The 14,035-nt window shown below is 42.7% G+C and overlaps 1 protein-coding gene across 8 annotated transcripts in view; it reads right to left on the bottom strand.

Annotated features, from left to right (window-relative positions):
- RAP1GAP2 (RAP1 GTPase activating protein 2) overlaps positions 1–14,035 on the bottom strand; it is a 685,016-nt gene that overhangs the window by 55,049 nt on the left and 615,932 nt on the right. For all 8 annotated transcript variants that reach the window (XM_040423489.1, XM_040423484.1, XM_040423485.1 and 5 more), the window contains 2 exons: positions 5,956–6,056; positions 3,759–3,888 (listed from right to left, as the gene is read on the bottom strand). In XM_040423489.1, coding sequence (XP_040279423.1) covers positions 3,759–3,888; positions 5,956–6,056 — 231 coding nt within the window. The remainder of the gene's footprint in view (positions 1–3,758; positions 3,889–5,955; positions 6,057–14,035) is intronic.

Consider the following 14,035-nt stretch of genomic DNA (forward strand, 5'->3'; position numbering starts at 1 on the left):
GTGGCAACCTATAGCAAGGCGCTGGCCCCAGATGTAATTGCTGATGTATGAATATTTAATGTGTGCAAACACAATGATGGAACTTCAATCCGCTTTCAGGGAAAATTCGATTTGACGCAAAGCCGAACTTCCTCGTGCTTTGTGTTAGCGAATCAATTTTCCATGAAATAGTGTAAAAAAATAAAAAATAAATCATACTTACCTAATTTGTTTGCTTGCGACAAATTTGTTTGCTAGCACGAAATCCAGTGCGTGGTTATGTATGACATCACCACGCCAGTTGACGTGATGATGTCATCACAGGCCGCTCGAGATTTCCCGCTAGATCTTCAAACAAGATGGCGGTGTGACAGATACCTGGGTCAGTATGCATAGCTTTTTGCTGATTGTATGATAACTTAGCAAAGTATTGTATTTGATAGTGTCCGTAGGATCCAGGGTCGGTAATCTGGCTCTGTGACCATACTTTGTGGACAGGATAACACTCTGAATATGCACTGATGATACCTTTCCATGTATACGATTGCACTAGCACTTTATTTATATGAATGGTAACTGCCATACACCCGAAGTCTGATGGTTAATTTTAAATGTTCTTAATGTCTGTGAGGCCAGCAATGGTTATAACTCTGTGTACCAATAAAATTGATGATTATTTAAAAGTAACTGTGATGGAGTTATGATTTGTTATTCAATCTGATCTATGTATCTATGATGTATATATGTGTTCATCTGTATGTATATATGTGTACATTTCATGTAATTCAACGCAGGGAAGTTTCATGTGGTTTTGATTTTTCTTTTTTTAATCAAAGCCATTGTCCGAGTGTTTAACACTGATGACCTATCTTTACGATACGTAATGAGCATGTGATTAGTGGGGGCCCAACTCCCAGCACCAACATTCCCCCCCAATCAGCTGTTTCAAGAGGCAGTGGCACACCGCTGAGCACCGCGGGCTTCATCATAGATTACCAAGCACAGCCCTTCCACAAGCTGATCGGTGGGGTGACAAGAGTTAAACCCCCACCAATTATATATTGGTGGACTATCCTGAGGATAGGTCATTAGTATTAAACATTTGGAAAACTCCTTGAAGCCAAACCTTGGGTAGATTACAAAGACAAGAGTCATATAATGTATAAAGGGAGTCGGATATTACTATAGAGGGTGCAGAGACTGCGGTTGCACCCAGGCCCTGGAGCCTGAAGAAGCCCATGAGGTCTCTCCTTTACATATGAGGAGACAAATACTGTAAATGAAGCATAACAGGTAGCAAGCCCTATTAATGATTTGGCATTGGGGACTCAGAACTACAAGTCACGCTTATGGATGTTTAACAGGCAATGGGATTGGAACCAATGAGCCAACTAAAAGTGTTTGGCCTAGACCTAAGGACATTATCCTGGCAGTCCCCTGGTTTTCACCCTTTAACCCCCTATTTAGGAATTTGGTCTTTGTTGTAGGGGAGCCATCAGGCCGCTACTTCTTGGAATAGTCCTGGTGTAGTTGTCAGCTAACCCATGGACGGAAGTCAGAGAAAGCACCAAAAGGTTACTGGTACTTATAGTCAGTAAACAGGCAGAGGTCAGGTAAGGCAGCTAAGGGTCAATACAGTAAACAGGCAGAGGTCAGTGCATGGGCAAACAAACTGAGTAGCATGCCATCACTAGGACTAGCAGGGGAAGGGTCTTTATATATTCACAGATGGTCAGCCATAGGCTGGAACAAATCAGGGTGCACATGCTGGCCCTTTAATGTCAACAAGAATATGCTTATGCTCCCTAAGGACAGTTGAGGGAGGGAGCTTGCCGGGAGGGGTAGGCCAGGGCCTGCAGGAGGAAGACATGTGGAAGGGGGCCAGAGCCTCGGGACCCCAGAAGCAGCAGCATGAGGAGGGTGAGAGATGTTGCGCATGTGGCTGCCCCAGAGCACGGAGTGCCACCATAGCAGGATGTGCAGTGTATTTCTCTCTTTTGTATCAATACCTTGTTGTAGCTAAGAAAAGAAGCATGGAAACTGCACAATGTGAAGCTGGGTTGTATCCCCCCCCCCCCCCCTTATTATTATGGCATTCTATTGTGGATTTTTTTACACAGCTCGAATGGCTGAGATCAGTGTTATCTCCATTGCCTGCACAATCACTGTGCCACGGATGTTTGGTTAAATAACTGATCTCTGCTGCATACAGTTATGGCAATTCGTGTGAAGGGGTTAAACAATATATGCAACTTAAATTCAAAGTTTATGTCTGCAATTAGTTTACTGAAAAGTTCTAATCCTGTGTTGGTCTCATGTTACATTATGTGTTATGATCCAGGGCTGCATTCACAATTCCACAGGGTGCAACAATGAAATTTCCCAGCATTCTTAGGGTGCTTTTACATAGGCCGATAGAGCATGCACTGGTTGGGGATGAGCGTTCATTGCCCACTAGTTCGCTGCATTTACTGTACATGCAGGAATTATCAATGTTGGTTGGGGATGAATGTCCATTGTTTACAATGTGCTACCAATGAACAAGGATTTTATTTGCCGTATAAAACATATGATTACCTGACAAATGAGCTTTTGTGTGTCCTTACTGCTTCAGCTCTCTCCCTGAAAGGCTACAATCACTCAACTGTATTTACGGTCTGTGTCCACTCGGCATTCTTTGTGGATCGCGCACTGATCCATTTTTATAGGGCCCCCAAAAAATGCAGACAGCACAAGGACGTCATCCGTGTGCTGTCCACAACAGTGCAGCCATTACAAAAATTATAGAATGTGTTTTATTATTGACTGTAAATTATAAAAGTAACTCGATTTTCATCTGAATTTTATTAAAATAACATTGAATGGAGGCACAATCAAAGTAAGGAAGGAATGAATTTTACATTTTATCACATACTCAAAGGTAAAACTATACTGGATATTTCATTGATTCAATAGAAGCCCCATTTACCTCTTCGATCTGGGTTTGTATGATAAGTTTACTGTAACGGGCAGTGGGTGTGGACCCATTGTGCCAACTAACCAGTTTGACTTTGGGCTAAAACTATGGGCGTTGTCCTGGCAGTTTCCTGGTTTTCAACCCTTAAAACCTGTACAGGGATCTTGACTTCGCTGCAGGGAACCAACCAGGCTGCTACCTCCTGGAGTAGTCCTGGTATAGTTGGCTGCTGATCCATGGGGGCCGCGGTTTGAAGCACCAAGGAATCAGGCAAAAGACCCAGTCTAAATATAGTCCAAGGTTTGGGTAAGCTGAGTACAATCCCAAGGTCGGGGCAGGCTAAGTACGTGCATATTCCAGATAACAATTCCAAGATCGGGGCAGGAGTCAAGGAGCAGAAACGATAGTCAGGTGAGGTACAGTACACGGGTAGTCAGACAAGAGAACACACCTTCTCTGGTTACTAGACACTTGACAACCTCAAAGCTCAGGCCAAGAAGTGAATGCAGAGCCCAGCTAAATAGGAAGGTTCATCAGCTCCTTAATCAGCAGCCAGGCTGGGAGCACTAGGAAAGGATTAAATCTTGCAGGGATGAAAGGAAGTTCACTCAGAGATGGACTCAATACACATAGGGAGAGTAAAGTGACATCTGCTCCTGCTCGGGACAGCAAGACAGCAGTGGGCATGGGCCGTCCAATATTTACAAACCAGTTATGGTTCTGGGGCAGCAATATTTTACAGCATATTCCTTGTGATACTGAAGAAATATGAAATCAGAATCTTTTATCAGTGTCTGCCAGCTGACAGCACAAGAGCACTTACCTGCTGGGTATCTCCTTCTGTAAACGGTAACTTAGTTGACACATGAAACATGATCTCCTTGTCTCTGAATGCAGTGTAAATGGACTCAGTGCCCGTCTGACCATGTGCTACATCCAGCCCTCCGCGAAAACTGTAAAGAAGAAGAAACATTTTAAGAAACTGAGAAAGGATAAAAAGTTGCGAACTGTAACACTAGGTATGTACTCCTACAAAAATTGCTAAAAGCCCTTTTACAAAAAATCAGTTTGCCCTCCTGACATGCCTGTTATAGTGGGCACTTCTAATCCGCATGAAAAAACAACAATTCTCTATACTGCTTTGTACTGTTCCTCTATTAACCCTCCTGAATATTTCTGATGAAATTGACAACTGGGTGTTACTATTCCCCTCGGCAAAGGAATGTGCCTCTATGTACAGTGTTTAGGGACACACCATTAAATAGCATCATGTATTTGTCAATGTATTCATATTTTTTTCAGAGATTTAAAAGAGGAATGGCAGTGGGAAAAAGTCTGGAATTGTAATTTCACAGGGAATGCAGGTATTTTCTAAAATGCAGCTAATAGGTTTTCTTTAAAGTACATGACTAAAATTATGTAAATTCCACTGTAAGAAGGTTAAAGGGAACCTGTCATCAACTTTATGCTGCCCATACTAACAGCAGAGTAAAGTAGAGACAGTTGAGTTGATTTCAGCGGTCTGTCATTCATAAGTTAAAAGTAAGTGGTGGCCGAGAACCAACATAACAATCATTGCAGACTGGGCATGGAAAAGAGTCCCGGCCACCTGAGAAGAGTCCTGGTTATTCATGACTTCCTGCTCTCCCTGCCCACCTGCTGATGATTGACAGGCTTCTCCCTAGTTTTCTCCCTTTCTCTATAGGAGAGAACTGCCAATCATCAGCAGATAGGCGGGGAGAGCAGGAGATTAGGAATAACCAGGACTCTTCTCAGATAGATTTTACTCTTTTCCAGGCCTGGGCTGCAATCATTATGATGCTGGTTCTCGGCAACCACTTACTTTTAGTTCATGAGTGACACACCGCTGAGATCAGCATTTCTGTCTCTAATTTATACTGCCCTCAGTGAGGTCAGCATAAAGTTGGTGACAGGTTCCCTTTAAGCGGTTTCAGCCTCATCTATTCCTAAAAGATAAGATGTAGTTGAGAAGTGACTCCTGTCCTGGTTTTACCACCCAACATCTCTGCCTGTCTTTAATATTGCAGACAGTAGTTCCTGCAGTTGTGTTCCAAAATCTAGTGGTGGACTGGTGGGGCAGAAGAGTTAGGGATAGGTCGAAGCTACAGGGGTTATTATAGTAATAAAGGCCATGGGCCAAGAGCACAATGATGTCCATGACTTTGGAGTCAGATGACATGTGAATGTACTGATCAGGTGTTCACATGCTTCTGATCTTGTATTGGATGCTTTATATTAAGATAAAGATGTAGAAAATGTGAAAAGAGGTTTTCCAGGACTTACCTAGCTCATCAATTTCATATCGGTGGTAGTTCAAGTCCCCCCACCCCTGCTAATCAGCTGCTTTCTGAAGCTCCGGCACAGGAATTAGGTGCCAGAACTACACTGCTCTATCTGCTATGATGCGGCCAGCCCATTCCCTTGACCGGGAGCAGCACTGCAGTAACCAGGCCCGGACACTACATAGTGGATGGAGCTGTGTGTGCCAATGCCTGGTTCAGAAACTTCTGAAAATAGCTGTTAGGCTTGGGTGTGATTTGTTAGATCTGATACCTATCATAAGAATAGGTCATCAATAAGTAAGTCTCGGCAAACTTCTTTAAACAAGATCTATTAGATGTTCAGACGTATAACTGTAAAACCAATGAACAATATCCTACCAGACTCATATACAAATGAAAACTCTGAAAGTACCAAAATGATCTGGATTGATGTTAGACTTTGTGATTTCTGTAAAGACTGCAGCATTTATATCTCTATTATCCACAGAAGAACAAAAGAAAGAAAGTGAATGGGCAATCAAATCTGACAACAGAAAGACCATAACTCCCTAAGAAAAAAAATGTAATCAGCAGATCTTTTCAATGTCAAGACACTAAATATTGATTTTCAACCCATTACATATCACTTTAAACCATTGCTAATATTTTCTGTTCCATTGCAATCAAAACAATTGTGTTTTTAGATCCAATCTGTCCTTTTTAATCTTTGTGACTCACCCTTTGAAGTCTTGAAGCAAGACAGTATCTCCGAGTAAGCTCAAGAACTCTCTAAAGGCAGGACTTTCTTCATTATTGCCAAAAAGTTCCTCTTCAAGTGTCTGCAAAGAACCCAAGTTGGATTGTGTAAGACCTCTGGAAAAGCATGGATTACTGTTAAATCTAAGACTGGCATTTTAGTGCTACATGTCGGAAGAAATACATGACCTTATTCTAGCCTGTTGGCTCAATATATAAAGGTTCCTTCAATGTGGAAGGTAATGAACTATCTTAAAGAAGTCCTGTCAGCTCTCAGGGTGTCTTTTAACTGTATTCCCCATGAAATTACAATTCCGGAACATCTTTCCTTAGAATTTTGTGCCGTTCCTTTGTTATTCCTTTAAAAAAAATCTATGAATAAATTGGGTGTTATCAGGTGGTGGTGGTGGGTGCAGTGAGCCCCTCATGCTTTGGTAATGTCCAAATCAGTTCTACTAGTGTCAGAATGTGAAGGGGCACACCCATTTGAAAAGGTAAAATAGTGACATCCAGTTGTTAATGCATTTACTCATACATTTCTAAAAGGAATACCAGGGGAGCAGCAGAAGTAGAGTCTATGGAATGGTAGTATAAAATTGTAATTTCATGTTAATTATTCACTAAAACAGACATGCCAGTAATGGTGGCAGGTCCTCTTTAATAAAGTATCTATGTGTGTATTGGAAATAATTCAGATAAAAAAAGGTGTTCCCTTTCAAGGGATAGGTGATAAAAGAATAAATAGTAAGGTCCAAACACTAGTGCCCCCATAATCTCCCCTACCAGATAGTCCATGGTGGTGAAGACCTGTATAACATAGTAGCCAGGAGTGTGCACTGCTGTTCCATGTAATACTATGGAAGGTGCAGAATGGAGAAGCATTGTGCATGTGCACATATAACGTTATATAACTTCTATCCACCACTGATGTGGGAGTCCCCTATTCTAGAAATTAGAGATGGCCTTGGTCGTTTCACGGCGAACTTTGCGTGTTCACGATTTGCCAAACATGCGAACATATGGAGAAATTCACGCCCGCCATATTCTTTTGCATTGTGAAGAACTTTGACCCATGAAACATCCATCAGGTGGTACAGGACAGCCAATTGAGACATTTCAGCACATGGACATACCCCCTACCTTATAAATAAACCTGATTTGGCCGCCATTTTACATTCAGTGTTTTGCCAGTGTAGGGAGAGGTTGCTGTGTGGGGCAGGGACAGGCTTTTAGGGACACCAAACGCTAGCTAATAGGGCCACAAAAGTCCTTTTAAGCACTAGTATAGGTGTGCCATCTATATGTGTGATATATACTTATAATATACTTTTATAATGAGTCAAAAACACAGATCTATATAGTGATCACCTGGAAGTCAGGGGCCTAGGGGCTAGGGGCTTACTAGGGCCATTTTTATATAGGGTAAGGTTCCGGACAGGGTCGCTCTTATCAGGGCGGGTGGTCTGTCGTTAGGCTATCAGGGGCAGAATAGCACCCCCCTGTAGGGCAATATCAGGGAGAGTTCTTTGCCCACCCTGTCCTTTAATACCACATCATCATCTAGCCCAGGAATAGATGTTTTTTTGCTTTCCCTCCTGGATTCATCGATGTGCACTGGAACCCCCCGGATTGTGGTAGGACATATGGTTTCTGATTTGGTGCCGCCGAGCACCTGATTTGGTGCCGCCGAGCACTTGTTATTGCCTACCACATCTATGCTTTTTGCTTAACTTTAATAATTTCATTTATTTTTATTTTGAGGGATATCCTTTCCATTTACACATCTGCAAAATGGGTCCGCATGCGTTCCGCAATTTTGCGGAACGGGTGCAGACCCATTCATTTTCAATAGGTCCGGAATGTGCTGTCCGCATCCGTGGATCCGCACTTCCGCATCTGTGCTTCTGTTTCCGCCAAAAAATAGAACATGTCCTATTCTTGTCCGCAATTGCAGACAAGATTAGGCATTTTCTATTATAGTGCCGGCGATGTGCGGTCCGAAAATTGCGGAATGCACATTGCCGGTGTCCGTGTTTTGCGGATCCGCAAAACACTTACGGACGTGTGAATGGACCCTCATAGTAACATTATTAAAGGTTACGTTTTATCTTCATGTATATTTTAATGGATTGCCTTCCTTGTACAATGTTATAATATACTTTCTATGTTAGAAAGTATATTATAGTGCATTTGTATTGTGCGGCAGTTGTGTGCGGTTCTGCTGCGATACTGCAGGTATATAGAGGGACAAGCGTTATTGGAACAAATAATTTCTACTGGTGTGATATACCAGTCCCCCCCAAAAAAACTGATTGAAGCGGGGTGTTATATACCAATATACTTTCTTTATAGTGCATTTGGGTACTGTATAGTGCATTTGCGCATGCGCGTACGCGAAAATTATATTGCCGATATTTCGCATTGAAAACAAAAATGAATGGAGATCGCAAATTCGAATAATACATCTGGTATGTCACTGTCCATGTTGTGGGACTATTTGTGCACTTCTAGTAATTATTTCTTGGCTGCAAATATAAGCTGAAGGTTTTTCAGGTTTGCCTACCATTAAAATGAATGGGACCCGCCGCGAACTTGCGGTTCGCGAACATTTGATCGCGTTCGCGCGATCGCGTTCGCGAACCGCCCCGGCAGATGTTCGTCCATCACTACTAGCAATGTCCATCAATCTATCATTTATCACCAATGCCACTGATAGCTTATACGTTTTAATGGCTCATGACCGTGACCCTCATTGAAATACTGGTTTCCTTGCTTTCATTTTATTAATATTCCTGTTAAGCAGCTCCAGGGCAAGGCAAGCACCGGAATTCCAATGTCCATGAGCAGGCTTGGACTGACCCACAGGGGAACAGGCGAATCCCCTGATGGGCCCCTGAGCAAGATGGGCACCCAGTTCACCACCCTCTGCACAAATGAGTAGGCTTGGACTGGCCCACAGGGCATCAGGTGAAATCCCTGGTGGGCCCCTGAGCAAGATGTGCCCCTAGTTCACCACCCTCTGCACAAAAGGCACATAGCACTGATTGCTCAACATATGGATAAGCAGTGTACAGCACCTCACCCAGCCTATGTTCATATTAAGAAACGGGTAGTTTATTTGACAAAGTACCCAGTTTATTATTATAGATGCATCTGGTCGCTGAGATGACTTCTTGGCACAGAGGCAGGCCAGTCATTATTCTCTTTCCCCAAGGACCTGTCCTCTAAAAGTCAATACAGGGGGCCCCATTACCATCTTGTAGCTGCCTCAGTGTGAGCAGGTAATATTTGCATGTAGCTTTACAGTGGGCTTTCAGAATAAAGTGTGCTGGTGGGCCTCAGGCACCCCAGTCTGACACTTATCCATGAGTTCTTGACTCTCCTCTACCAAAGTTTGCAAAGAGAGCTGTCAATCATCTGTTGGAGGACCAGCACAGCTAAAGATATTGATGGACCATCAGGAAACCATCACATAACTCATGCTGGAATTTCTCACCAGGGATTTTAAAAGAACAACTGGTCCAAAATGTGCCCTGGCCTTTTACTGATGATCTCTGTCAGCAGTTTATGCTGCCCTCTATTATAAAAAAAAAAAAAATAGGGACAGATTCCCTTTAAATAAGATTTTGTATAGTACATCCACATAACCCAAAAGTTCAGGGATTGTTCCTATTGTTTTGCAAAACCCGCAGTCCCAAGTTTTACCAATATCTGCATGAGGTTTGTGTTTTCTACCCCTTCTAGGTTGGGTTTCATGTGAGTACACCATGTGCCCACCCTATCAAGGATAGGATAAGTTATTTTGAATAGCAATGCTCCTCATTCCCTCAGTATTGCCACCTAAAGCATTTGCTGAAAACAGAGTTGGACCTCCACAGAGGGAAGAAATTTTTTTTTCTCATAGAGAGGGAATTACTAAAGCTCAACAAAACCAGAAAACTGCTGGTCTGATGGGAAGAGGTAAATCTCTGCATTAAATAGTATTCATTTATGTGCAAACTTGCCACTAAATATCATGTCTCCCCCATCAATTCTAGATGAGCGCCTACTCCACATTCTGCATGCACCAGCTCCGCACCTAGACATTGTTGTCCAGAAGCAACATGCACTGTTTTGTAGGTAATACAACTTTATTATAGAGGGTATGCACTTTTATTACATGGTAAAGTAAAATAATTTATACTGTTTAATGTAATTTTTTTTACCTTTTTAAAATAGGATGTTTTATAGGTCTAAAGTTTGTGCTGATTAATTATGTTATGCTTGTTGGACATCTAAGTCTGGCTACCTTCAGCTGCCACTAGATGGAGCTTATGAGATTACTGCATACTGTTTTATTAAATGTATATATGGAATGTGTTTTTAACTTAACCTACTGCAGAATCTACTTTGGGAATCTCCAAATGTCCATTCACTCTAGACCATCACATAATATACAGTATATATGTATGTGTATATACAGAGACAGAATGAATTGGCATTACGGAGAATATGGCGGCTGAGTGGCTATTCGATCATTTGTATTCTGTTGCTCCCTCCTTCCATATCACATTATTCCAACTATATAAGTACCCGTACTTGCATCTACACAGCACTGGCACCACGTAGAGGTACAAAATACGGTAAGTTAATTAAGATGCCTGTCAGGATTTTCTCTGACAAATTAGTGGATTCATTCCTCTCTGTCTTTCATGTTCTGAACTCCTTCTCTAATTACAACATTTTCATTACAGACATGGCTTCATAGTACAATGTTTCAGACACAGGAATAATCTGTTCTTTGGAAATTGTTAAACGGAAGTTTTTTTTTCTAGATTAGGCCTCATGCACACGACCGTTGTGTGCATCTGCGGCCGTTGTTCCGTTTTTTTTTCGCGGACCCATTGACTTTCAATAGGTCCATGGAAAAATCGGAAAATGCACCGTTTTGCAGCCGCATCCGTGATCCGTGTTTCCTGTCCATCAAAAAAATATGACCTGTCCTATTTTTTTGACGGACAACGGTTCACGGACCCATTCAAGTCAATGTGAAAAAACACGGATGCACACAAGATTGCCGTCCGTCATCCTTGTCTGTAGGCTACTTTCACACAGACGGATCCGTTGATCCGTCTGCATAAAAGCTTTTTAGATCTGATTTTTCACTTCGTGAAAACTCAGATCCGACAGTATATTCTAACACAGAGGCGTTACCATGGTGATGGGGACGCTTCAGGTTAGAATATACTAAAAGAACTGTGTACATGACTGCCCCCTGCTGCCTGGCAGGTGCTGCCAGGCAGCAGGGGGCAGACCCCCCCTCTCCCCCCCCCTGTATGTAACACATTGGTGGCCAGTGCGGCCGGCCCCCCTCCCTCCCTTGTATTTAAAACATTGGTGGCCAGTGCGGCCGGCCCCCCCTCCCTCCCTTGTATTTAACACATTGGTGGCCAGTGCGGCTGGCCCCCCCCTCCCTCCCTTGTATTTAACACATTGGTGGCCAGTGCGGCCGACCCCCCTCCCTCCCGAGTCGAGCACCAGTCGAGCACCGAGTGATCAGCTCGGCGCTCAAGGCAGACCTAGGAGCAGGGAGCCTCCCAGCTAGCAAAGCTGCCCTGGGAACAAGGTCAAACACAGATCCTCGCTCTCGAAGCTAAGCATCAGGTCTGCGGCTGATGGGAGACCGAGTGCGCCTTCGGCACCCCGTTACACCCCTGATGCACCCTTACAGTAGAAACTCCCAAAAAGTGACCCCATTTTGGAAACTAGGGGATAAGGTGCCAGTTTTATGGGTACTATTTTGGGGTACATATGATTTTTAATTGCTCTATATTACGTTTTTTGTGAGGCACCGATTTAATTTAAAACATTTTTACAACATTCATCTGACAGGTTAGATCATGTGCTATTTTTATACAGCAGGTTGTTATGGACGCAATGATATCAAATATGTCTACTTTCTTTGTTTGTTTCAGGTTTACATAATAAAGCATTTTTGAAAAAAAAGGTATGTTTTTGTGTCTCCATTTTTTGAATGCCATATTTGTTTTATTTTTCCGCCAATTTTCTTGTGCAGGGGCTCGTTTTTTGCAGGAAGAGTTGACATTTTTATTGGTACCATTTTTGGGTACATATGAATTTTTGATCATTCATTATTACACTTTATGGGGCAAGATGACCAACAAATTTGTAATTTTGGCACAGTTTTTATTTATTTATTTTTCCAGCGTTCACCTGAGAGGTTAGGTCATGTAATATTTTTATAGAACAGATCATTACGGACGTGGCATTACCTAATATGTATACTTTTTCTCATTTATTTAACTTTAGCAGTTTTGAAACAAAAAAAATCATATTTTAGTGTCTCCATTGTCTGAGAGTGATAGCTTTTTTATTTTTGGACCTATTGTCTTATGTAGGGTCTTATTTTTTGCAGGATGAGGTTACAGTTTGATTAGTACTTTTTGGGGGGCATATGCCTTTTTGATTGCTTGGTGTTGCAATTTTTGTGATGTAAGGTGACAAAAATAGCTTTTTTTATACAGTTTTTATTTTAATTTTTTTTACGGTATTCACCGGAGGGGTTAGGTCCTGTGATATTTTATAGAGCTGGTTGTTATGGACGCGGCAATACCTAATATGTTAACTTTTTTTTTTTATTTCACTTTAAAACAATAATATCATATTTGAAACAAAACAAAATATGCTTTGGTGTCTCATGTTCTGAGAGCTATAGTTATTATTTTTTTTTTGTGATTTTCTTAAGTAGGGACTCATTTTTTGCGGGTTGAGGTGACGTTTTTAATTGGTATCATTTTGTGGGACAAACACCTTTTTGATCGCTTGATGTTGCACTTTTTGTGATGTAAGGTGACAAAAACAGCTTTATTTCACACAGTTTTTATTTTATTTTTTTATGGTGTTTATCGGACCGGGTGGATCATGTGATATATTTATAGACCCAAACATTACAGATGCGGTGATACCTAATATGTGTGTTTTTTAGTTTTTTTTTAACTTTATTTCTGACTTTAACTTTTGGGGGTCTGATCCCCTCTGCAATTCATTACAATACATAATTGCCTGTTAGTATATTACACAGAGTAATACACTAACAGGTTGCCTAGGAGACCCAGCCTGAGGCTGGATGTCCTGGACACCCGTAGAAGGCAGGTCCCGATGCCGTGCAAGGCATTGGGCAGCCTCTGCACGGCAGTAACCCGATGGGCTCCCTTACCCGCAGCAAACCCTTTCTATGTTGCGGTCAGCTCTGACCGTGGCATAGAAGAGGTTAATGCTCTGGCATCTGTGTTTTCACCGATGCCCGCGCATACAGCAGGGGTCCGGCTACGGGAACAGCCGGTCCCCTGCAGCTGAACGGGGGACCGGCTGTTCCCGTAGCCGGACCCCTGCTGTATGCGCCGGCATCGGTGTAATAGTACAGCGCTGGGCGGCAAGTCACGTCCCGCTGCGCTGTACTATTACGCCCCTGGTCGGGAAGGGGTTAATTTCAGGTAGCACCTGAGATGGCAGAGGCACAAGGAAGTTTCACGTCTGTGAAGTTACGGGCTGTCATGAAGTTTTTGTTTAATTTTTTTTTACGGTTTAACAATTTAAGAATCCAACAATTATTCTTATTTGCAGATCTGCAAAACATGGATAGCGACTGTCTGCATTCTGCATTTTGCGGAACGCACACAAGATTGCAGATTCCATCATACTATGTATGGATATAGAACAGAAAAAGCAGTTCAGCCCCCTCTCCCCCATGCCCGATAACAGTTGCATGGTTTTGCCTACGTCTATCACGGTCGGCGTGACTATCACATACGTGACGCAGAGGGAGGGAACAAGGAAGGCCCTGCCCAAGTGAGAGGGAAGGTGGTGACCCCTGACTCACCTAGCGGCTGGCACCTGGCTGCCCTGACGTCCCTAGACGGGTTCCTCACCCGTATGCCGATCACGTGCCTAAAGCCCTGGCTTTCCCTAAGCTGAGCCCTAGATAGTGAACAGGGCGGTGGGAACACTAGTCCGCACCACTAGCTCTAAAGGAAAACACCAAGGGAAGGACAGACAATACAAA

The sequence above is a fragment of the Bufo bufo genome, chromosome 3, assembly GCF_905171765.1.
Source record: "Bufo bufo chromosome 3, aBufBuf1.1, whole genome shotgun sequence".
Taxonomy (NCBI): domain Eukaryota; kingdom Metazoa; phylum Chordata; class Amphibia; order Anura; family Bufonidae; genus Bufo; species Bufo bufo.